The sequence below is a fragment of the Strix aluco genome, chromosome 9 (assembly GCF_031877795.1).
Source record: "Strix aluco isolate bStrAlu1 chromosome 9, bStrAlu1.hap1, whole genome shotgun sequence".
NCBI lineage: Eukaryota > Metazoa > Chordata > Aves > Strigiformes > Strigidae > Strix > Strix aluco.
The window spans coordinates 12107300-12133795 of NC_133939.1; the positions used below are offsets into that span (position 1 = coordinate 12107300).

Here is a 26496-nt window from a genome sequence, read left to right on the forward strand (position 1 = left end):
CTTTTACTCACCAGTGTTCAGCTGGGAGAGCTGGTAGGGATTTTTATGAAATTTGGTTTCCATAGCACAGCCCAACACTGTCGCACACATGCGTGTGTGCATGCATACATGGAATAGCACCCTAGGGCTTGACCCAAAGCTGCGCTTCACTCTCAGTGAAGAATCCCATTCATTTCAGTGGTCTCTGGATCAAACTATTCTCTGCCAGTGGCTCAAGTGACTTCATTACAATTATTTGTGGATTAAGCTATTATTAGATACAAGTAGGAATGACATAATCTTGGCATTTCATCTCTTAGGAGAGAAAAATGACAAAAACAAGTTCACAAGTCCAAAGACTAACAAGCCAAAGCCAGCTAAAAGTAGTCTCTCCAGGTCTTGATCAAAATTCAAGAACTGAAAAAACTGCTAATGCACAGGGGAAAAGAAAGCACTGAAGAGCTAAAAAACCCCTTCTGTTTTAAGGAAACCTCACAGAAGCATGAACTATCATTGGAAAGGAAACCTCTCAGTCCATTAAAAATGCCTGGACACACACACAGTATCACAGCTTTGTTTTTCAAATGTAGGGATCTCATTAGCATACATTATGCTTATACACCAATTACCAACAGTGTTAGTTACTCTTACAGTGAAGCATAAAGCACTGTTTTGTGTTAACTGGCACTTTAATCCAGAAGCTGAATCCAGTGAAACCCCCTGAGAAGCAAAATACTCCTTTGTGCAAGCAACTCCTTAATGCCCCATCACAAAGACTTGGGCAACAACACTGGGCTAAGGAATATGAACAATCTGCTGCCCACTCTCAATCCATTTATCCACCACTCGTTTCAGCTATGCTAAGTAGCCATGTAACACCAGCATGACGGTTTACAAGAACAGGCCGGGAAGCAGACCATAAAAGGTACCCTCAATGAAAAAAAAAAATAGAAAATTTGGAGAGGCAAGACAGTTGTTTTAACCCAGATGACTTCAGTGACCCAGTCCTTGGCAACTTCAAGGGCTGGGTCTGTGCAGCAAAGCTGTGCAAGAACAGAAGTGGGTCACGCTTGCCATGTCTTATAAAATCTGCGATAAGAAAGCAGAGTTCAAAGGCATCTGGATCCTTGAGCTAACAGCTATCCATCATCCAGCCTCAGCTTTCACATGAAAGAGATGCCAGCTCTGCAAATGCTCAACCAGGGCCTGAAGAGGTAAACTGTCTCTGGCAGGAGGTCTGCCGCAGAGAGTGAACTGTTCATCTTCCAAGCACTTGGTTATTTCTCTTCCACAATATTCCTGCATTTCTGTTTCTGCAGGCTGCAAGACTTTCTAAAGATGCTACCAAACATTTTCTAACACTCCTATTTCATACTTCTTTAGCACACCACATTAAAAGTTGGTTTCCTTCCCACAGCTTGCTTTCTTTATTCCATTAATTTTTCTTTCTCTTTGTGTCATTTGAATTCATGTCATCTGAATAAACAGGATATAGCCTATTGGTATGCTGGTCTTCAGCTGAGGGCTTTAAACAGGAAGATAGAAAAGCAGCTCTTGGAGGAGATCCTTTAGTGAGACAATGACTTTCCAAATGAAATGCTGACCCTTCCTTCCAACCCCAGAGGAGGCTGCATTCTCCTCAGGCAAGGAGGACAGCTGCAGGTTAGAAGAACCCTTTGCCCACACCTGCTCAGCTGTCAAGATGGCATGCACCATTCTGTTTGTTTGGGGTTTTTTTTTATTCTCCAGGAAACAAGCCCTCCTCTCCAATGTGTGTTTGCATGACATGGACCGAGACATTACGCAGAAGCTCTTGAAGTGTGACGATCCTAAAGCAGCAGATGACAGGTGTCTGCAGGAGCCATCCACAAAAACAGGAACACCCCTGGAACTGCTTACAACAGTCTGTTCAGTCTGGCCCACAAAAGCCCCAAGCCATTAACAGGAACTAAAGACAGCAAAACAGTACAAATAATAAGAACAGAATTGTTACAGATGATAAGGCTGATGCCACCATTACAACTTACCAAAGGATGCCTGAGTATCCAGCTGAGCAAGATACTTGCTTGTATAAAATGGGTTTATACAAAGCTACTGTCACAGAAAGCAACTTGTTAGCACTCTGAAGCAGACTCACAGGATCATCTACCTAAACTCAAAGTGGCTGGTTAATGAGCTGGCAAAACAATCTCCATTCACTGAAAATCCCCCATCAGAGAAAGCACAAAAAATTGCCAGATGAGCTATTTACCTCACATAGGTCAGTCAGAGATAGCTTGGGATGGTTCTAGTCCAGGTGATGTTCTGGTACACACAGACATGCACAGCACTCTTAGCACTTCTGGAATCAGACCCTCCTGCAAGCCTGACTATTTTAAAGCATGAATTGTTCTCTCAGGAAGAGTAGAGCAAGTCTTTCAGTTTTTAAAGGCTATCCTACTGAGTTACTCTTCCACATACATCATGCTGGTACAGATGATGAGCAGCTCCCAACAACACATAAGCAACATGGCCAGTGGCTGTCACTTGCAGCTCCACACAAAGACCCACAATTACAGTAAAACTTCTGTTAAGGTCTAGCCCTATACAAGTAGCAGGCAAGCATTTGAAGCAAGATACAACAAAAAAATTACAGTTTCTACCTTGATGCAGATGAGGATCACTCACATTCTGATGAGCTACTGTGTCTCAGCACCTTATAATTTATCACCCACATCACCCTTCTAAAACAAGAGCTGACAGACATCTTAGCAAAGGGAATTTTCCTCAGAGACATCAAAGGTCCTTGTCAACAGTATTTGTTTTCATAAAGGCTTGGAGGCATTTGCAAGAAAAGCAGAAGGAAAAAAAAAGAAAGTACCCAAGTTTGAAAGTCTCTCTTCATGCTCTGCTACTTCGAAACAGTGGAACCCTAACCAGCCCCTGAAGAACCATCATCGAGGCCTGGATCAGACAGGTGAAGTACTCCAAGAGGTAGTCTTCATGGCAGTCTGCTTGATAACAGAAACCCCTCAGTATTGTGCCTCCTTTCCTTGCATGTTTTATACCTGAGGAATAGTATAAGCTCAGATCTTTCAGTGCACTTTTCGTAATCACTGTGTCCTTGTAACATAATAATGGTGGATAACATGTTACAGTGGCATCTCTCACTGCCACAGAGGCAGCATTTCCAATACCACTTCCTGTTCTCTGCTGCCAGGTTGCCAGCGGAGGTCTGGGGGACTATCAGAATCCACCTTCAGGAGCTGCCCTGTCTTCTCTTCCAACACAGTTATGTCCCAAAGCTTTCACATCCAGCCCAGTGGCTTACATGAGGCTGTGCAGTGCTAGGCTCAACCACTGCCATCATACGTTTTGAGAAATAAAAAGGCTTTAAAATATATGTGGTGATCATGCACTTATTTCAAAGAAAGCTTATGCACTCACAGTTGCTAAAAGCCATAAATAGCATCCATGCCTTCCACTCGTAACATACCCTCTTAGTAATTTAAAAACATTCATGCACTGTATTTCAAAACATTGCTTTAAAACAGTTAAAGAGCAGAAACACTGAGGTCTCAAACAGCAGAGTAGGTCCAACAGTCTTGCCAAAGGTGACTAAAACAGTCAAAAGTATACAGGCTTTGTATTTCTTTAGTTTCCACCAGCTGCTCCTTAGTGATTTGGGAAAGCAGGTATTTACGGCAGTAACCGGTCAGTATAGCTCCTGAATGACACACAGACTTTTCATCTTGAAACGGTATTTCCTTCTCATGAAGTTATCCTTGACCATATTACCTTGACCATTCTTAACTATACTGTTATACCCAGTGCAAACTCTGCAATTAGTAGCATATGATTTTAACTATATGAGAGGGGCTTAAATCTTTCAAGCACCTCATTTCTCTTCATTGTACCTTGCAGCAGCAAGCAACGCTTACTCTATTGCAACGTTCAGGAGATACCTTCCCAGCACTGCCACAAAGCCCTTGCAACGTCACCTGGCTACAGAGCAAACAGGACTGCAGAAAGTAAGTGTATGGCACCCTCTAGGGAGTAGCACATGAAAGACAAATTCACCACCAGACACGGCTCTCCTCGCTGGGTATGCCAAGTAACATAGATTAAATGACTGTGTTTATAAAATCTCTTTGCATTACAAAAAAAAAAAAGTAACTGCACTATCCAAAACTTTTAAAAACGAGTCAGGTGTTGTCCACCATAGCTAGGGAGACAGCCCAAAGGAAGGGCTGCAGGATTAGGATTGCTGTTTCTATCTAACCTTTTGTAATATCACATGGTTTAAACTGAATGACCAGTTATGCACAGACTTACCTTTAAAAACAAAGATGTGACCACCTGAAGGCTGCCTATGCAGCACAGTGCTACATGTGGCACAGAAAGACAGAGCAGCCTATGAGCACTTGTGTCTGCTCCAAGAGCACCCTTGTGCAAACCGTGGCAGCGTGGTACCCGCACCACAGGCTGCTCAAAGGCGGATGCGTACCCCGAATGGGGAGCCCAGCACAGGCTGCGCAACAGCAGACACAGGGCTGCTGGACAACCGGGAAGCTCATGGGAGCTCATACAGCAAGACATTCTTACAACTCTGATGTTTCTTAACTTTACCTGCTGAAACTACTATGTATGGACATGGGGGGGAGAAGTCTGGTAACCACAGAAACCAGCTCGCCATGACTGCACATGCTAATGCTGCCTTTCTCTTCTCAGTATTGCTTTTCCCTTTCAGGTTGATGTCTGGTGAAAAGTATTATACAGAAGTTGTGTGGAGTACTCTTAATTACTACCACGCTGTACATGGCCAAAATACAGAGGTTTCCCCCCTTGGATCCCACAGCAGTTTACTTATGGCATCAACATATTGCAACCATTTAAAAAATAAGGAAATGGAGACAAAATGATAAAAAGGACTGAAGTAAGGATTTCCAACAGGCTAATGACAGAAGCTGGGCTAGAACCCACATCTCTGGAGCTTCAACCCCTAAAAGGGTTTCTCAGAATATTATCTTTTTACAAAATGTGAAATAAATTTAACTTTAACTTGCATGCAAAGAGTCACCACTTTCTTATTTCCAACTCGGGTGAAGCACTCTGCTGATTTTCAAGTAATTTCTCACTTTGACAGGTAGCTTTGTACAATTACAGCCTCTGTGAGATCAATGGGATTATTCTTGGGCCTTAGATTAAATGGGAGAATTGTAGTCTATAAGCAGTGATGAAAACCTCTTTATTTCAATGCACTTCAGTGGCTTCTGCATCAAGCACTAAATATTCTAAAGAGCAGCTAAGAACATTGTTGTGGTTTCCTTAAACATGTAACAGGAAAAATAAATATTTAACTTCATACCAGGAAAAATAACTACTTAACTTACAAAGCAAATGTTTGTTTGTTTGGTTTTCTAAAAAGAAATTTTATTATCCCATAAAACTGGAGGAGAATTAGCTGGAGCTACCAAAATTCATCCTTTCTCTGGCACAGCATTAAATAAAAACATGTATTAAGATAAACTCTGGGAAGAATTTTCACCAGAAGTTACAACTAAGGCTGGGTTCAACTTTTGAAGCAAAGATTTTACAAATAAGGCACAGCAGAAAAAACAGGCACTACCCTATTGGTTCCCAAAAAGAACTGGCAGCAAATTATTACCCTCTTTCAGAAAGATTCACGTTCAACTTGCACACAACCCCTCAAGCAGCTGGCCCTGCTTCCAGAAGACTACCGTTTCACAAACCCAATGGGAGAGTGTCTGAAAACAAAAGCTGTCATAGAGTAAAATAAAAAAAACACCAAACCACACTCATCTATTTTCACTCTAACATATATTTTCTGTGACTTACAGCTGTAACAGAGTACAACTGGTCTGTTACCTTGTCAGGGTCCAAGATTTCCATGCCATGCAAAAACTCCAAAGACTTTTGTCTCAATGTCTCACAAGTCAGTTTTAAAGAATGAAATACACACAGCTACACAGAAGGCCACCGCTCCCACACAAGAGCAAATGCATTCTCCATTTGCTGCCCTGGCACCAGCTCTGCTGCTTACGGAAATACTGGGAAGATAAATGAGCAACTCTGAAGACCAGGGGGGAACATCCCTTAGCCCCTGCTCCCAATGACACACTGCATGGCTCTAAGAGAAGTCATTGGCCGCTAATGAGGTTTTAAGAATACTGTGGGTTCGGATGAGGTGCCATTTGTACAGCAATGTTCTCTATGTTCAACAGCCTGAATATGGGTTGAACAGCACAGTGGTTTAACAAACTACCCCTTCTCCTTTAAAATATGATCAAAAGCCTGTCAAAACACTGCAAAAACTCTCACTGATATCAACAAACTTTGGACAAGAGCCATAAAAACCTGTATTGCTGACATGTGATCTTCAGGATGTGCAACCTAGTCTCTATTTCTGTAACAGCCACAGCTTGCTGCAATTCAAAATGAGTACTTCTGTTCAAATACAGGCTAGAAATACAAAGCAAGAACAAATACAGAGAGACCAGAGTTACTTTCAGAAAGATGCCACCCAAATCTGGAATAAAACAGAATTTTAGGACAGCGATATCTTGTTAGAAAATGCGTTTCTTATTCCAATTTGCCTCCAGTCCAAGACAATGACATCTTTCTACTTACAAACCACCTAAAAACATAACAAAAAATAGAACTGCTCCATAACCAGAACACTTTCAGCCTCTAACTCTTTGAAAAGATGTTATCTCTTTTTCAGCTCACAAGAGAGCTCGCAAGGAAAGGTATCTCTTGGTCTCCTCCTATCTACTCATATGCTTCTTTTCAAACAACTCACTTCAGTAGGAAAAAAACACACATGCCTTAAAATTTGAGGTAGGAATTTAAATGAGAAAGGAATTCTTTCTTTTAATGTTTCTCATATTGTTTAACAAAGAAAAACATTAACTGTTTACCATCAAGAAAGAGTGGAATCAGATACTAAATAAATGGATCAGGCTTCATATACAAATTCTAACTGCTTATACAAGACACATACAAACACAGCCTTACCAGAGAAGCAGGACTGCATTGCTTGCAAATGAACACAGGGTAAAAATATTTGGAGAACTGGACTGTGGCACTCAGTGACTGCCTGCATGGCACATGTCCAGGAACGGCCACATGCGAGATAAGAAAGGACACAAGACTCTGCTCTTCTCTATTTCCTTCACTGGGATCCTGAAGTCCACACACACAGAGAATTTCACCAGCTCTGCAGACCTGCAGTGTCAGTCTCTACCAGGGATTGCAATAACTTTTTTGCCCAGCACATCACCGCATCTTATGCGGAGACAGTTAACTTTGACAGCATCTCCACCTAGGTCACAGCTTACTGGCACAGCCACCTATTCTGTAGTATGTCAGCATTTAGAATAAGCACCTGGATGCCAAGAACATTTTTTATTTGTACGCATTAAAAAATGAAAAAAAACCCCACTTTTTCCTGCATATGAAGTCAGGCCAGAGAGGTTAAACTGGCTCATCTCCTGCCTCCCAGTTTTGGTATTCTTCCTCTCTCTCTCTCCTTTCTCTCTCAGAAGCCAGATTGACAGGACAAAAGTAGTATCCAACACCTTCTGCATCTGAGTCAGACTATGCATGTGATAGAGATCAGCAGCAATTCCCACCTGGCTCTGCATGTGCTGTTCACAGGAGGCTTTTGGATTTTCAAGCCAAGAAACCCTTCTTCCAAACTCCCTCACAAGAATGGTGGAATGTCCCAGGGAGCCAGGAGTTTAGCTGCCTAAAGCATACCAGGTTAATTTAATAAATTTTTAACTCAAAACATCAAATGCCTTGAAGATAAGAATTTCTACTGCAAGCTGGGAGTTCAGCAGCCAAAAATAAAGATGGAAGAGCTGGAAGCAGCCAAAATTATAATCAACTAACAATATGACACCAGCATGAGCAGAGTTTAATGTAGTCCTGGATATAATGCAAGGTATCTCTAGTGAAGGAAGTACTTATACTACTATATTTAATAGCAATTACACGAATACCCTGGTGAGACATCACTGAGAATACATGAACAGGTCTGGCCACCTTGAAGAACGCAGTCAGCAGAAAAGACCTGCTAACATGATCAGGGAATGAATGTATTGAAGAGAGTATCTGGGTTGATGTGTACAGTTCCAGATACCCAGTACAAGTCCACTGACACACTGGATCGAGTCCTGTGCAAGGTCACCAAGATAAACTGAGGCTGGAGGACACAACATATATGGAAATGCTGAGAAAAATGTTTGTCAACCCTTAAGAAATGAAGGCCAATGGAAAATCTCGCCAGTCTATACCCTATCTAGCAGCAGGGTATAAAAAAAGACAGACTCTTCTTGGAGATATGCTGGCAGGAGATAAGGCACAATGAACAGAACTTGCGACAAGGGAAATTCCAATTAAATACAATAAAATAAGTTTTTCACCATGAGAGTGGTCAAACACTGGAACGGCATCATAGAGACTGTGGGATCTCCATCCTTGGAGAACCTCAACACTTGACAGGACAAGGGCCTGAGCAACCTTATTTAGTTGGACTTGCTTTGAGCAGGGAACTGGACATGACAGCCTCCAGAATTTCCTTCCAAACTTATTCCACAACTGTGTAAGAACACAGCTTATTCAGCCTAGCAAACCAGAGCCTGAGCTTGTGCCCTGTCTGGGAGAGCCCTAAACACAACCAAAGCCGAAGAGCTACTTAAGCCAAAGGCTAACACAAAGACAAGAACAAGGGGCTATAAACGGGCCATTTAGGGCATACAATTTCACTTTGCACAAGGCTCTGTTTCCAGCCTAACAGAAATGAGCAAAAGAGGCTCCCAATCAGGCTTCTTTTGACTCTAAGTCAGCTGTATAATCCCTGCTTATTATTTCAAGGGAATTTCACTTTGAGGAAGGCTCCATATGCAAAGAGTTCAGCCAGGAGCAAGGAACAATCTCATTCAATTTCCGAGCATAAGCTTCTACAGCTGCAAAAGAGAAAATGAAGCACAAAATGTGGATAAAGTAAGAAAGGAAATGCAAAATAAAATTTGTACATACAGGGGCCAGCAAAAACTGTGTTGTCTCAGGTGCTGATGTCCCATCACCCCGCTCCCTGAAACAGAGTGGCTGCAGATGTATCCTTTTATCTGACAGGAAAGATCCCACAAGAAGAATATGGATTACTTCCACTAGCAGTATAATAATGTGGCTTCAGATCCTTTTTTTCTTATCAGTGCCAAGAATCCAATGACAGTTTTTCCCAAAATAAAGCAGCTAAGAATCGGGACTCTGAAAGTTTTTCAGGCTATAAATTTTAAGGAAGGGTCTTGGGTTCTTTGTAAATAAAATATTGCTCAAAAACAACCCCCATATTGATAGGTCCAGGAGGAGCAAACCAAGCAGCCTTTTGCCGTTTGTTTGATCATGTGTGTCCTAACCATGACATTTCTGGGGCTAAAGCACACAGGGCAAATGATGAATTTCTATACAGAAATCCACCTGCACAGAATCCTACTGGCATAAACATGAGCCTCCACAAGTCATTTCACAGAAATGGGATCTGTGGCTATGTAGTGTCAGCTACTATCATACAACAAAAGTTATCCTCTTGATTACAATGGTGGGGTTAATTAGCCCCAGACCCTTTCCTTTCTTAGATCTAGAACCTCACGGAGGCTCATATCCTCCCTCCTTTTACACTAGCCAGAAAGCCCAAGCTGCATAATGGAGCAGTGAGACCACCCATATTGCACGCAAAAAAACCACAAGGTCCCTCAGACCAACAGTCCTCAGTGGGATGTTGCAGCCCTGTCAGAAAGGATATGCCTGGAGCAGCTTCTCTGCTACCTCTTACGCTCTACCTAAGGAAGTGCCTGAAAACCACAGTTTTGCCTTTATCACCATGGAAAGGAAAAAGCACCCCAAAAGGCAAAACAAAACAAAAGTATCATTTTAGAAATGATCTTGCTTTGCTTTTTTCGCAGAACAATAATGTGCTTACTGTATCAAACTGAGTAACAGCTATTTTACCATCTAATGAGCAACATTGTGGTGCTCTGTCCCCTGGACAGCTTTTCTGTGCAACATGTGTTTTTCATTTCATGTCTCTTGTCAGGGTTTCACTCCCTTTCTTTTACTTGAACTCCAGAAGAGAATAAAATCATACAAAACCCAAAACTAATGAACCTGCATTGCTGGTATCAATTAACATTCACATCCACAAGACTCTTTATTCAACTAAATACAAAATTAGCAAAACCAGCCCAACTATAAGTTGTTTGGTCTGTATTAGTTAAGCTGTAACACAGTCTCTAAAAACATATGTCTTCTGGTTGGTATTTCAGGCAAAAATCTTTAGAAGAATAATATTTTGATTAGTAACATGTGTGTTTTGAAAGATTAATACTGAACTCCAAAGGAGATTAAAATATGAATAGAAACTATGAGCTAAATACACATATGTACAAAGAGTTTTCATTCTCACTGACTGAAATGTCTAGTTGCAAGTAATTTGTTTTTATTATTAAAGTGTTAATCGTATCTGCTGTTGACTTTTATTAACTGATATTTGTAAAAAAAATCCTGTTCTTGTAGGACCATTTGAGAGCATTACTAAAAAGTAAATTTCTAGTGATTTAGTGAGGCAATTTAGAAAATTGATCTAGTATACAACAGAAGTGATCTCATTGTCTATTTTATGATGACACATCTCAAATGCACTTGCAAGTGATCCTACTAATTTTAGGTGGTATCCAAACACTGACCTCTTCTCTATTTAGTCTTCCAGGACTTCTCAACCCCAGTAGGAAAAAAAGAACAACCAGCCAGATAGTGGTTTTCAAGAAATTGTAATTATTTACACTTACAAATATATTGATTTATCTCGGCGAAGCAATCAGTTCTCTAACTGTGATGAACATGAAATTAGATTTTTAAATAGATGACCAACTTCCTGGACCACCCCCTTGTTCTTCTGCTGCCAGCTGGGCATTCAGCAGTCATGGTCTTTAACTCCAGCTGAAAAAGTGCAAATGCATAAGCAACTAATGGAAATGTTACTGACTACACACTGTAACTTTAACCCTAAAGATTGCTTTATTGTTGTTTTTTAATGAAGTAAACACTCTGGTTGTCTACACTGCCAAAGCTTCCGTTAGAGCATGCAATATCCAAGTGAATACATGATGATACATACAGATTCTCTTTAAACATACCCCTTTTTCACACTAAGGAAGAATATTCTCAACTTTCTCTTAAAATTTTGATAGAAATTAAGATACAGAGATAGCAACTGTTCATTTCTGCTGAAATTTACCCCAACATATAATTAGCGTTCTAATTAGATTCAAGTCAGAAGTTAACGATCATTTATCACTTTTATGTGTAATGTTACAATGATTTCATGGTAACAGAGCTGCAGCCAACAGAAGAGCTCTCACCCTGCTGTCATTTATGCTTTTGTCAAGCAGCTGAGCAAATTAGGAACAGTTACATCTAAATAAAGACATACACACATAACTAAACACACACTGTTAGGCATAAGGGTGGACTTGGTTACGATTACTCACTGACAGTATCAGTGTCTTACTTGATGTAGGAATGCTAAATTCAACATGACTACTGTTGACAAAAAAGATCATATTGGCAATTTACTGAGGAGAGTGCTGGGGCAGATTGTTGGTAGCATACATAAGCACCAGGAAATGGAAGCCACAGCATTTCAAGTGAGACACCGAGAGAAGGTGTCCTCCACCCAGCACAAGCTTATCAGCAGATCTCACCACTCTGTGAAGCAGCACCTTCTGGTTTTCAAGTCTCATGTATCAGCATCTGATTTGAAAAAAACACATCTTGAATGTCAGCCATAAAAGCCTGCTGCACTGTGGTAGGAGATACTACCCTAAGACAAGACATTCTGCTGAACCAGTGTTCACATGACTGTCAGCCAAGAGAAACAGGCATGGTGAAAGGTTAAGGGAGGTTCACCTCTATCTCAGTATTGCTGCTACTCTTGGACTGTGGATAGCACTTCCTTGGGGTTTCAGGAGACAAGGGCACTATTCATCTCAAGAAAGTAATGGAGAAGATGGATTCATCATCCTACTCCACATGTAGATTTATCTGGTGATCTGGGAAGCACATCAAATGGCACTACAATTATTATTTGACTTAGGAATGCTGAGGAACCCAGCATCTGTCCATGACACACAACTTCTAGAAGCTGTAACCCGATCCAGAAGAGCAAACCACAGCAGTATGAGCCCATACTTTAAAGGTAAATCTAATCTCGCTTTCCAACTCAACCATGCAGATAGAAATCTGAAGGCGTTACACTGCGACTGAAAGAATTAATGGGAAATTCTGTATTTTTTAACCAGAATCTGCTCAATCTATTTAAAGTGACAAAGATATTTAAATTTGGCTCTTACTGACATTGTCTATCTCACTGTAGCAACAAATGTTGAAGCCCCAGATGGGTTAATATTTATGAGAAAGTCAACAGAACATCAAACAGAACAGGAAATAGTGTTTCCTGCCAAACTGTCTAAAAGCAGTCGTACCGTTAGGACTTACACTTCACTAGTTTTTACTACTGTTATCTTACAGACAGACACAGAAAAACTAAAAAAAAAAAAAATATCTCCTAAGCTGAGCCCATGGTAATAGCAACAAGAAAGTATTATTCCTTAGTCATGGTTCACTTTTCATTTATTTTTATACCCTTAAGACAGAGAAAAATATTTTTAAAATGTCATTCTTAGCTAAGGATAGCAGGATCTGTTTGGCATACTGGTTACGGGGAACATCTAGAGCTCTGACACAGGCAAAAAGAATCAGACCACTGTCATTCTGCCGTATTTTTTGCCCTATATATGTTAACAGCAATTAATAGAATAAAATCACAAGCTGCCTATTACTTCCATGTATTTTTCTGCAAGAAAGGAAAAAATATTCTTAAACAAGAATTAGAGGAGAATGGTGTGCTAATGTGCTAGGCTTTTGGTACTGAAGGCACCCATCTCAATGTGGTTTCCCTTGAGGCACAGTTGTGTCAGTACATGAAGGTGTGAAATCAAAATATAGCATTTAACTGAACATAAAAAGACACACACACACTCAAAACATAACACACACACCCAGCGTCAGCACAGCACAAGAAACACAAATAGGCAGATTTCCAGGCAGCTCCAAACATCAGTGATCCAAAGGCTCACCCTTAACAGCCATAATTGAAAGGCAAGGAAAAAGATGATCATGTCCCAAGCATTCCCATTTAGTACTATCTACCTAAGTACTGTAGCATTACATGAAAACATACCTAGTTCCACTGATTTAAGCCTCCAAACAGATAAAGAGGGAGGAAGGAGGGGGAGAAAAAAGAAGAAATAAAAGGGGAAGGAAACACGTGAGAGGGAAGATTCAGATTTCTTTTCATTTCTTTAGTTTTAATTCCTGTAATTCTTGTACTTTAAACTATTAATACCCACACATATAGGGACTTCTTGTTTTTAAAAGTTTCAACCTTTTAACTGCCAACAGCCAGTTGATACATGTCCTTTTGTAAAACTGCAGCTGTTTTTTCAAGGCAAAATGGCAAGGTCCACTTTGCTGCTGTTCCTTGACAGCGACCTTCCTCTTATCACCACTCTTAAAGCATATCCGCCTTCACCTCCACACCGGTAACACAACCAAGGCTTGCCAGATGCAATGCAAACTACGCAAGATGGATTCAAGAGGTGTTGCTGGGGTGATGTTAGACCAGTTACATTGGTTGGAGCCACGGGTGAGCCACCAGATATAAAAGCAACCCCTTATTGCTGCAACATACAGGTTTTATACCTCAGCTTTTCAAACTCCAATTATAAGTTACTTGCTGACTCCCATTCTTTAACATACAAACGCATCCTCCAAATAAAGAAACTCATATTTGCAAATCTGAATCCCTGCCAGATCCCTTAGGATTAGGAGTCAGGCTCTTTTAAAAAAAAAAAAAACACACTAGGAAACAGTGGTAGGAAACAGAAACCCAGAAGTGTCAGGGCACAAAGACCAAGTATAGTGGCCATTATAGCTTGTTCTAGCACATCTCGGTATCTACCAGCATGGAATTTAAATGCCAAATATCTCTGCTTAAATCCCCAGAAAACATGAATGCCACATTATTCCAAAGAAATAAATGTTAGCCCTGGCAGTCACCTATTTACTTAAGTCTATTTCTAAATATGTGTAAATCTATTGATACATTCACACATCAAGACGTTGCATTGTCTTCTACACCATAGTGAACAGGGAACCACTGATACAGAAATTCTTTAAGGAAACAGACACAGCTGAGAGGTTCTACTTTCAAGAGAAGTCACTACCTACTATTTGAATTATATTTTGTCCAATGAACAGTCATTCAAATAGCAATTATCTATACAAAATAATTTTTTAAATGTAAAGCTTTACAGTAAACCTAGGAGAGAGGCATATTACCAAACCCAAAGACTTTGATAGTATGGGAGTGAGAGGCATGGCTAGACAGAACAACACAGGACAGCTCTTCAGTGAAGAGAAGGAGCAGAGAGATTATCAGTTTGAAGAACTGGCAAAGAGAATTCCTGGAAGAAGTGGGGTTTAAGATGCTGTGGATGGCAAGCAAAGATAGGGTGCCTGACAGACAACTGACATACTGTTCCCTGCTTAGAAGGGCATTAACGGCAGCTCAGAGACAAGTGGGAGAAAGACACCAAGAGCAAGAGGGACTGAAGACTGGAAGGGGTGAGGGCAGCAAAGCAGAGAGTGGGTAGATATAAGAATGCAGAAATGAGAGTAAGATAATGCTTAAGTGCAACATACAGGCCACGCTTAGTCAATTTGAAGGGTTCTCCTTGCAAGAACAACTTTAAAAAAAAAAAAGAGCTAAACCTCATACCAAGGCACATCAGTTATTGTGTCCTGCTGTACTACTGCTCATCCTACTACATGCGATGCAAGTAACTTGTAACTTCCATCTGAAACCGGTCTGCAAACAGTTATCCCCTTGCTCTTTCTGGAGAGAAAATATATAGAAGGCAGAAAGTATTTTATTGCCAACATCCGCAGCAAACTGGAGCTATCATTCCTACATTAAAAAAAAAAATCATTCCCTCCGCTTTCATTTCCAAAATGAGCAGACTTAAACCGCTTTGATTTTCGTGTTTCATGATTTCCAATTCTTTTCCAAAGTCTACAGAAACACATGAACACTTAGGTATGTATTTGAAATGTAAAAAGAAGGGGCAGGAGGTTTCGGAAAGACACCTGAAAAAAAGTTATCATCTACCTAGACTGCAACTTTTTTGTGTGTGTGTATATGAGGGATTTCCTAATGTTGCTGTTATACCACAGGTTATTATTTGACCAGGAAAGAAGATAAGCTAAAGTTCTGCTCATCTATCTCCTGAATTTCTGTTTGGTAAGTTCTCCTAACTAACCTCCAAAAGAGTTCTCAATGATTCTGGGGAAGCTATGAGGATAAATTCATGCAGCACTGAAGACACCAGTATCATTCAATTCTACTTAATGTTCTATGACTTAGTTTCCACCAGTGTTTGCAATTTTAGCTGTTTAATGAAATGGTGTCAGCAGAACAGAAGCACCATACAATCAATCACAGCTCAGAGAGAAAAACAACTGTTACTCATGTAAAAGGCAACTGATGCTTAAAGTGAGATGTGAGCTTTGGAACAGGCAGATGTTTTTTAGTGACTTGCTTTCAGATGAGGGCTGTGTATGATATTTCACTTCTCCATTGTTACTGTAATTGCTCTTTATCCGCTGCTGGAAGTCCACCTGCTACACATGAATGGAAGGCAAAAAAGTGTGCCTATATACTGACAATGGAGACATGATAGCTCGGCACATATTTTAGTATGCATTGCAAATACGTGAATACAAAAGATACAGACCACATGATATTCTGGAATAAATATCAAAGTCTGCTCATTACTGTTTTTAATACTTACTCATCACTCCCTTTCTCTCTGCATGCAGAATCAGAGGTGTAACCCAGGACTTGTTTTCCCAAGGTCTCTCCCTGTCAATGCACAGTTGTTCTGTACCATACACTTTCCTGTATTTTGTTCAGCATAGCTTAAAAGTTCAAAACCATGAAACAGTTCCATCCCAAGGACGGCCCCTGAACCACTTCTGAGTCTTGAGACCACTTTTGAGGCTCTTCTAATTAAAAAAAAAAAAAAAAAAAGGCCAGGAAAAGGCTGTACACTTCTATCTTTAAAGAGAGACCGATATTGCTACAAATACCCCAAGTTAAATTATGGCCTGTGAAATGCAAGAGAGGCATTCCTAACAAAGGACATCAAGCTTGGCATGTGCCATGGTACTTGCGCAGCAATGGAGAAAGCTCTTTTACAGGACATACTCCAAAGATGATTTATTATCTAAACCAGCACAATCCAACCAATAGCCCCCAGGATGACTTCAGCCCATCACTTTCACTCTAAAAGACTCAACAAGCTCTGAATACTTTCTCCTGCGCCTACTCATAGCATGGAAAGGATTGCTGTATTTGCTTCCAAAGGGAGAGAAGGGGGATATGGAGGACTGGCATCTTTCCCTCCCACAAACTGCATATACATTTTAGGCAACATGTGGGCATAAGTGGCCTTTGATGAAGACACTTGCTCCTGCTCAGACACCCCGCAAGGGAGTAAGAGTCCCAAACTTCTTCCCCCATCCCAGTCCCCAGCACAAGTATCAAAGCAGTATAAACACTATGAACACATTTAATACCACACAATGTTGTCATAGATCCCAATGGTGAAACAAGTCCGTTATCCCCCACAGTCACTAACTTTAATGCCCCTAGAACAGACATGTATCATGCCTGTATCAAAGCTGAGAGGAAGTAAGGGAGGTTGCATTTAAAATAGAGACATGAAACTTTTTTTTTTTAGAGTTTCCAACCATCCACATAGTGGAAAGGATTTGTCTAAAAATCTAACACGAATTAGACATAAGAGAGAACATCTAGAGTAAAAAGGTAACATCAGGGAAACAGCTGATGGGCAGGAGGGAGGGGGACCAGGATAAGAAAGAGGAGGTGCAAGAAAAGCAGGTCTTCTGCCTAGCATCACAGGCACACAGGGACAGTGGCCCACGTTAATCCCAACTATGCTGTACTTCAGAGCTTTCAAGTGATAAGCTTTGCACTGGTCCTATATTGCATTAATTCTAGCCACAGCACAAATGTAGAACATGGATCAGGAGAGAGAAAGGCAAGAGAAATTAATTCTAATATCAAGAAGAAATACAAAGAAATTGGTAAAGGTGTCACAGGAAAAATGCCAGTAACTACCCACAGCTCTTAAAGGATTCCTCTGACTCATGCAAAATACAAAACTCTGGTTTGAATTTTAATGAATAATTTTTTGGACATCAGAGGAATTTGAGTGGGGAGAGCAGGATCCAAAACCCAGAAAGGTTTACAAACCCCTCAGAATTTCCCCAGAGCCTGGCAAAAACTCAAATCACAAGAGAAGCTTCTCACACTTTAGAAGTATGCTTTCTTCAAACCATGCCAACCTCTGTCCCCTAAACCAAGAAAAAAAACCCTGATCTAGAACAAAGATCACTGAGGAACTTGCATCAAAACACAGACAAATTGAACCCACAGTTAAAGTGTTCCAGACACCTTTTGGATAAAAGGTGTTTCTAGGTTTTGTCTCTGCAGAGCTATCGTGCTCCCCACATAGTGAGCCTTTAACTTAGTCCTAGGAGAAGCAGAGGCACGTGTTATGAGATACTTGAGAGACCAGAACTTCATTCTTGCCTATAAATTAGAAGTACACTCCTTGCAATCAGCTGACACATGTCAGTCTACTCACAGTTGCAAGAGCAGGTACATCTAGCAGAAAACATACATGGGCAAACAATACATTTAAATGATGACAGTTTAAAAGATAAAATCCACTATAGTTAACCAAAACCAAAGGTAATAAACAAAGATTGTTTTCCTTTTTGCTATGTGAAATGTATCTACTATTCCAGTTTCAGAGGGAACATTTCTGTACTATTCTTGCTGACAAACAGTAATACTTAAAAAAAAAAGGAAGCTTTTTTTTTCCCCTCTCTATTATATCCAACTCCATGATATTCATTAAATTTCATTATATCTACATCATTTAATTTAGGACAACATGACAAAGTAACCTAGAATCATGTTTGCTTTAAATTCAGCCAACATTACTCTCAAAGCTGAAAAGCCCATTTCATACTTGATGATAGAATCACCTTGTACTTCCTCCACACAACATGAACTCAGAAGTGGAGAACTACACTTGGAATTAAGAAAATCCCTACAATGTTGACAGTTTACTAAATTTCTGGACAATGCATGTAATACCAACTGGACAACAGCAATAGTGGGAAGAAAATCTAGTAGTAAGCTAATTGTTAATTAATTATGAATTAATTAGTAATTTAAAATGTAATACAGTGTATTTTTTCAGTTTCTGAGTTGTTGGGGGTTTTTTGTTTGGTTGTTTTTTTGGGGTTTTTTTGAGTCTGCAGAAATAAAGCCTTGTTTCACAGAGGCAGCAGAAGACTCCTGCTGGAGGGAGGCATCCATCTCCATTTTCCTGTATTTACCTGGTATCCTAATAATGGTAGCTATAGTTCACACTGCTGTCTGCACAGTATGAACTCATGTGTATCACAAATGTATCCAGATTTCCTCATCTGATGTATTTTTATACAAGCTTAATGCACATCTACAGTAGGTCATCTCAAAACATTACATTGTGTTCCAAAACATGTAGTATTTGGGTTCCAGCTGAAAAGTAGCATTACAGTACCCAAGCAAAGAGGCTGGATATTAACTCCCAGAGTACAAGTTGGGGAAGAGAGGCTGGGCAGCACCATCCCCAGTGCTCCAAAGGAACTCTCCCCCTGTATTTGTAAAGCACTGTGTAAAATTTAAGAACAGAAAAGCAACACCAAGCTCTTGCCTGTGTGTATCATGAGGGGAAAAAAATGGTACCAGAGATGACAAGTAATCTACTAAAAACATATTTAAGCAATGCGTATAGGTTGCAATTATGTATCACTGATATGGAGGAGAAAGAATAATAGATTACTGCATTGTGAGCCCAGTCTAGAAAACAAAGGAGAGGGGTGGGAAGTAAAGAGAAAAAAAAACCTCCTGAGTTTCTCCGGTTAGAGAACGGCTCCAGAAGGCTTCACTGATACATACTATAATGCAGCTTGGTGCTCTCTTGTTACACTGCTATTTGTGTTCTGCCCAGAAAGGGACAACAGAAGCAGAAGTCATTTACACTAAGCAAGCACACAAAGGGCAGGCAGCTCTCACTTTTCTTACATTTTACAGAAGTGAGAAAAATTTGCCCACATCAGCAATGATAACAGTGCAGACTATTAAACAGTCGTAAGAGCCAGGCAAGTGATTCAGCCATATGGAGTAGGACAGCCCATGATGGGGATGAACTAGGAGACAATCATTATAAGGCTCTTACTATAGATTTGTCACATGATCTTGAGCAGTTAGCTCTTGGTGTTTTGTTTTTCCTATCAACAAAAACAGGGATAAAGTTGGCATTTGCTAATGTAAGAATACACAGTTGGTATAAAACAAACCAATATAATCTAGCTTCAGAAAATTATTCTTGAGTTCTGCGAAATGCAGGCAATCCTAAACTGGAAACATTACATGCACTGTAAGTAAGTCTTTGTTATTTGTGTAATAATCACATCTGTGTCACTATTTCATAGCCTTTTGACCTTGTGCTAGAAAAGTTACAAACATGTTTTGACTTCTGGAAGTGACAAAAGCACTGCAGAGCTGCCTGTTACAAACCACAACACTAAACCTTCTCTCTGCACAACTGTCCTCCTTCAAAGCCAGCACAAGGCTTAGTTTTCCAGATTCTACTCGTCTTCTCTACTGCTGTTCATCCTCTCCCTCCACAGCCCCTTATTTAACCTTGTAAGCAAGGGAAAAAAGTTAATGTGGCTTCTATAAACTGAGAGCATTTCGAGTTACTCAAGCTGACTCACTTCCCATGAATTTAAAACAAAGCGTTAGTCAAGTGAGAGATTTAAGACAACAGTAAAAGCTCTGCATTTAAATCCAAGTGCCTAGGTCTCCCTACCTACTAAATGACTGCCTGGGGTTGCATATTAAGAACTTATGTGCACGAGTTATTCACCAACCTGATGAATCTTTCTTGCAGCTCTCTTCATTTCTTTCCTTCGTTTTATCGACTTCTTCAGCCTCTCTTTCCCCACAAAGTCTTTTCTCTTTTCCCCCATTTTCTCCAATGCTTTTAACTTCTTTCTAAACCATTTTCTTCCCTCTCTGTCTCCACCCTCTCTGAGGCTTTCTTCCCTTATCTCCTTTTCCTCATTTCTGCATCAATTTAAGCCCCAGTGCCAGTCTCAGATGAAGTTCCTAGAATTGCTCAGGAGAATTTGGCCCTTTTGTCTGCCTGCAGAGGAGGGAGCCTAGCAGCTGGAGAATGTGCAAGCAGTGCATTCTTGCCTCTGCCCTTTGCTTGGTTTGCCCTTACATCTGGGCTTCAGCAGCCAGCTGAAAATGATCAGATCCTTGTCAGGGCCACACCACTGCAAGTGTCCTTGGCATACTCCAACTGAAGAACAGCTACAGATTTACTCATCAGACACTCCAAAACAAAAAAAAATTGCTGAGAAAGGAGACTACTTGCAAATAACGTGAGTCTTGCCTTTCAACAGGTAAGGAACGTTGTACAGGGTATTAATTAAAGATAAGTTTTGGAATACAGATTCATGAACAATGTTCACAGATAAAATACAAATATAAACAAGTTATTTAATACTTTGATATTGCACTGCATTCACAGAAGGTTGGTAACATCCTAAATATGCCTGACAAGTTGTCTGCCCTGAGCAAACCATAACCTACCTCAAATGCAAAGGCTCGCAAATGCAGAACTGCCAGCTCTAGACTGCAGATGAATATTCCCTTATGCCTGTGCCATGAATAAACTCTCTCTCTCCTCAACCACCAAAATGGGATGAGGCTTTCACTATATGCACGTGCTTTTAAGATTACTTCAGCAGGCTATCACCTTGGCCTTAACCAAAGAAAACACAAAAATAAGAGACAATACATTAAGAAGTCTGCAGGGAAATAGACAAAAATCTAGTAGCTAGCCTATGAAGGCTGTGCTCATACACATATGTACAACCACACAGAGTCTATTTTGTATACAGCACCATGGTATATTCACTGTCTGTATAAATGACTTACTTTGGTTCACCCTGGACAAACAGTAGACATCAGACTATCTTCAGAAGAAAGGAGCCTTTCACAGTATATTTTCTGTCTTTGGAGTAGCTCAATTAACACTGTACCTTCTCCACAGATGAAGTTTTCAGTATCATTGCATTCATTATCCTCATTCTCAACACATAAGTCCAATTCAAGCATGACCACGTAGGGAGAAGAGGCCATACAACATGATCCTACAGTATCAGCACAGACAAAGCTCTGTTGTTATTATCCAGGGTACCAATGCAGCAGGTACTCTCTGTGAAGCTGTAAACAATATACATTACTCTTCTTGAGAGACTACAACATATGCTCAGAGTCACAAAAAACCCCCACCAACAGTTCATTACCTACCCCAAATCAGAAATATACAACTACAAAATAAATAGAGGCTTTATTATTTGTAAAGAACATACCACATAAAATACACATTGGAAACAAATGGAAACTATTCTTTCAGGGAGGACTTACAGCCGCCCCAGGTAAAATAACAAGGAGAGAAACACATTTTGTGGGGAAGAGAAAGCCATGTAATCCAGCCTTCCACTCGAGAGAGACAGCCAGTACAAGGTCATTGGACACCACAACTCTCTGTGCTTGGCTGAAGCATGATGGAAAGAAACCTCTGCCAAAAAAAAGACATGTGGAGCAACAAGTCCAATTCCAGACTGCTATTAACTTGTTTAAGTATAGAAGAGAGATGAGGAGCAAGACCCCCCACAGCTCTTTTAAAAACAGTGTCACAATACTTTATGTAAAGGATGAGTACTGCAGCCAGCAGTACTTAGCCAAATTAATTGAGATCTGGAAATAACAGCATAATGTGAAGTTTAATATTAGCTAAGCAGCTAGCAAGCTGCTCTCTAGGCACACTGACTGACCCATCCCTATTTTAAAAACTTCCAGCACTTCCAGCAAAATACTGCTGCAGCTACAGACACAAACAAAACAACAGACATATTAATGTCCCCTTCTTGTGCACAACTATTCAGCTTTCCTTTTTTGCTAGCATTAGCAACAAGTGTTCATAAAGCAACTTTCAGACAAGCCTTTTCTATTAGAAGAGACAAAGAATTTCACAACAAAGTTTCAAAATACAATAAATTATTTACCTTCTAGATGATGCTGATCTATTTCACTGACTAGTTTGGTGAATTGCCTTTTCTACATGAAAGCTTAATTAGGCACTTATGGAAACAACCTGAAGTACCGCCACACACCATGAACACCTGATAGTACCACTCCCTCCACCTGCTGAAGAGTTGGGTAATAAATGTAGAATGTGTTTCTTATGCTGAAACACTGCGGTTTCTACCCCCTACAAACAAGATATATGCATATATTCCACCCTCAAACTCTGTTTCCACTTTTCTAGCTTTCAGGGCACTACAGAAGTTCCTCTCTTATACAATACAACACCAAACAATAAACATCCTTACTTCTGCCATCCCCTTTCCCCTGATTACACTGTCACTTTTTTCTTTCTACAAACAGATTTTTGTGCTGAATACTAGCAACTGTTTTTCCCCTTAAATGAATAAATAGAAGCAAAAGGAAAGGTAAAGTACACAAAAGAAAAAGCAATGTATTTGAAGACAGTAAAGAATTAAAAGACACAACGCTCCACTTTTCCATAAGACGGTTAATGTCAAACAGGCATTTGATCCCTAGGCTCTTACCAAATTGCTAAGACAGGAAGAACCCCTACTGCAGGTGCTGTTACAAATGTGCTGACAAAGACCCAGCTGCAATTCAATACAGGACGCACACAAAAGCAGTACCAGAAGCCTTAATTCTTTACACTTTACACCTTTATGCTTTCCCTACTTTGTAGCAGTCAGTTAGTTGCAGACTTTTGACAGCAGCTGTACTAACTTACAGGACACTCCAACACAAGGCAGATTTAGTATAACTAGAATATAAGGTGCTGATACATCCAGAGCAAGGTGCAATGAGAATCAATGCACCTCACCGAATACACCAGATTCTTCTCTTCTGCAAGAGAAGAACAGTATGCTTCTGGTACAAAAAAGTCAGTACAAGTTCAGCCAGAAATTTCAGGTCCTGCAGGACTTTTCTACAACAGCAACACAACAGCCTTACTGCAACGGCTATGCCACCCCAGGGTCACCCATGTGCAAGGCCAGAGGAGCTTCCCTGGAAAACACACCTCAACAGACCTGCTGGCCCTGGCGCTCTGCATTACGGAGCCAGAGGCAACGATCGCTGCCAAGCACAGAACATCACAGCTCCATGCGGCAGGTCCAAACCTGGCTACAGACAACCAGCAACCCTAGTTACGGCTGCCAAGGGATCTTCTGCCTGTTAGCCGAGATGCAATGGTTAATTCTGCTCATTCTTAGTTGATGTAGCTAGAAAAAATTTAATGTTGAAGAAAACAGCTTTGTACCCTGGTGTGAGTCCTCAGCACAAGGTATTTTATAAAAACTTGCTTTTCACAGACAATATTACTGGCAACCCCAAAAAGTATGGTAAAAAGATGGTAACTTCATTAAGTTTCCCAGAGTCATACATATTCAACACAGCAAGCAATCCAGACTTCAGAACCATTGTGCCTGCTGGTGAATAAAACCTAACATCTGGAAGTCCCTAAGCGCTCCCACCGAGCACTATAACTGAAACCATAATTTGGCCTGGCGTCTTCAAATCTTAACTTCAGTATCTTTGAAAGACCATCTCTGCAGATCTGACTGCATTTGCCTCAGATAACTGAATCAAAAGCCCTGATGAAATCCAGCACAAGTACATTTCATCAGTCAACAGGAAGTCAGACTCACAGAAGTGGTAGATGATTTTTGCCGTTCCACAACTGAAGTCTTGATGTTTTAAAGATAGATTAAATAAAATGTAACTCAAAAGCACAAGCAGTAATTATGCACTATGTTCTTAAGTTAGCAGTATAAGATCTATTAGCAACACCTTAAAAACCTACTCTTCTCAAGGGAACCGGACCATCAAATTCAGACTTGCTTCATTAATCTCATTCTCTGGTTTGTTTTTTGTTTTGTTTTGGGTTTTTTTGTTTGTTTTGTTTTGTTTTTTGTTTTTGAATTGTTGCAGCAGAGTAAAATAGACTTCAAATAGAACTCAATCTATAATACTTTAAGATGCAGTTAGGCAATACAATAGCTTAGCTGGTATACGGACTTAAATACACTCTCTTAGGGGGCAATTACTCCACACAGTGTCTGGGCAGAGCCCAAACCAACCATGATGATTCCTAGAATGTTTCCACCAAGACTTCATTAGCATAGTATATCCTGTTTGACAATGGGCTAAATTCTGATCTCTATGTGCCCAGAATGCAGGACCATGCAAATCTGCCGGCGGTACAGTTGTAGAGACACTTGAGGATTTGACAAGGGCTGATAGTGCGTACAACCTTTGTGGGAAGTCAGGAGGGACAAGTAAGTTTCTACCAAGCTTTCACATGTCAGAAGCCTGGAAATGCTTTATGAAGACCTTCAAAGCTGACTGCAAAAGCACTGCAAATCTAGTGAGGTAAAAGAAACAATTCGCATTTGGTGTACAGATAGCCAGGAAGCATGACCTGGCAGCTCCCTCCAAGCAGAGCAGCCAGTTTAGCGCTGCTCTCCATTTCCAGTGGGCAAGGCCCCTCAGAAGACAGAAACGGCCCACTAACTTTATGGGAACATAGTTGCAGAATTATTTCCCGTTTTATGCACAGAGTGCATGGCATTTAGGCACTGGTGTGGGGTAAACTTTGATGAGTGATGACATTTCCCTTACAACTTTCAGCTTTTTAGTCTACTTAATGAACTGTGTTGCCTGCAAAACTAAAAAAGGAAAATATTCATCTGATTTACATGATTCACAGAAATGATATGCTTAATCATCTAAGCAGGAGTCATTTATCTCTCATAACACATAGCTTTAAGTGCAAAAGGACCCTGATCTAAAAATGGCTAATAAGTGACTCATAAATGGCTAGTGATTTGAAAAGGCTAGCGGACATTTCTCTGTGAACTCTAACAATTTGCCGCCCGTGCCTGTCAGCTAAGGTCTTATATACAACCATGTAAAGGGAGGAGAAAATACTGTTAAAGTAGCGTGGTAACAGTGGTAACAGTTTACAGCCCTTCTGCGCCACTGCACTGATGGAGAGCCCTGGGGCTGGAGCCTCGCAGTGCCCCTCAGAAGCGAACGCTACAGGAGGACCAGGGGCTGTGTTTCTGCGGCACTCCCGGCCCCCTCCCGTGGGGTTTCCAGTGGAAATCACCAAGAGCGCACAGGCATCTCGGTAGTTACGGTTCCCTACGACCATACGGCCTGTGAAGTACCTAAAAATCACGTGCCTGACAGCTACTGGAGAGCGGGAGTGCTGGGGTCCCGTCCCCCAGAGCACCCGCCCCAGGCGTACTGGGGCACCCACAGCGCGGTCCGCGTGGTTCCCTGCATCTGCCCGCGCAGAGCTCATTCAAAGGAAAGGAAAACCGGCGAGAGGCGGGCGAGGAGAGCGAGGGACACCGGCAGCCGTCTGTAGCACTGGGACGGGGAGGCGCGGCGGGACCGGCGGCGAACGGCCAGCCGCCCGGCGCTCGCCCGCGGGCAGCTCAGCTCAGCTCGGCTCAGCTCGGCTCAGCTCGGGGCGGTGCGGGGCGGGCGGAGGGCCCCGGCGCCCTCCCCTCTCCTCCCCTCCGCTGCGCTCCGCTCCCCGCGGGGCTGCCGCCGCTCCGCTCCGCGGCTCCCGAGCGCGCTTCGCACCTGGGCCGGCGCCCGCGGCTCGGCCGGGCCCGGCGCTGCCCCGCACTCACCCGCTGCTGCTGCAGCCGCCCGCCGGCGGCGGCCGTAGCCGCGCTGTGCCGCAGCTCGGCCGCCTGCCCCGGCCGCAGCAGGCTCCGCGTGAAGCGCCGCGTCCGCTCGCCGGCCATGGGCGCCGGCAGCCCCGCGCTCCGGCCGCCGCTCCCCGCCCGGGCCGAGGCGCCGTCAGGAAGCGGAACCGGGGGTTTCCCTCCCGCTCCCCCCGCGCGGGGGGGGAGTGCGGGGCGGGGGCCGCCCGCCGCCGCCGCCGAGCTCGCAGCCCCTCCCCGGGGGAGCGTCGCGCCCCCGCCGCCTTCGCTGGCCATGTGCACCGCGGGCGGGCGCCGGCCCCGGGACGGCGCCGCGGGAACGGCCCCGCTCCCGGCCCGGCACCTCCGAGGCGGCTGCGCGCCGAGGGGGCGAGGGAGGCCGCG

General features: G+C 41.9%; 1 protein-coding gene across 2 annotated transcripts in view; it reads right to left on the reverse strand.

The window, feature by feature from the left end:
- The window catches only part of DOCK10 (dedicator of cytokinesis 10), a 164797-nt gene extending 138581 nt beyond the window's left edge, over positions 1 to 26216 (reverse strand). For both annotated transcript variants that reach the window (XM_074833712.1, XM_074833709.1), the window contains exon 1: positions 26077 to 26216. In XM_074833712.1, coding sequence (XP_074689813.1) covers positions 26077 to 26193 — 117 coding nt within the window. In that variant the 5' untranslated portion in view covers positions 26194 to 26216. The remainder of the gene's footprint in view (positions 1 to 26076) is intronic.
- Between the last annotated feature and the right edge of the window lie 280 nt (positions 26217 to 26496).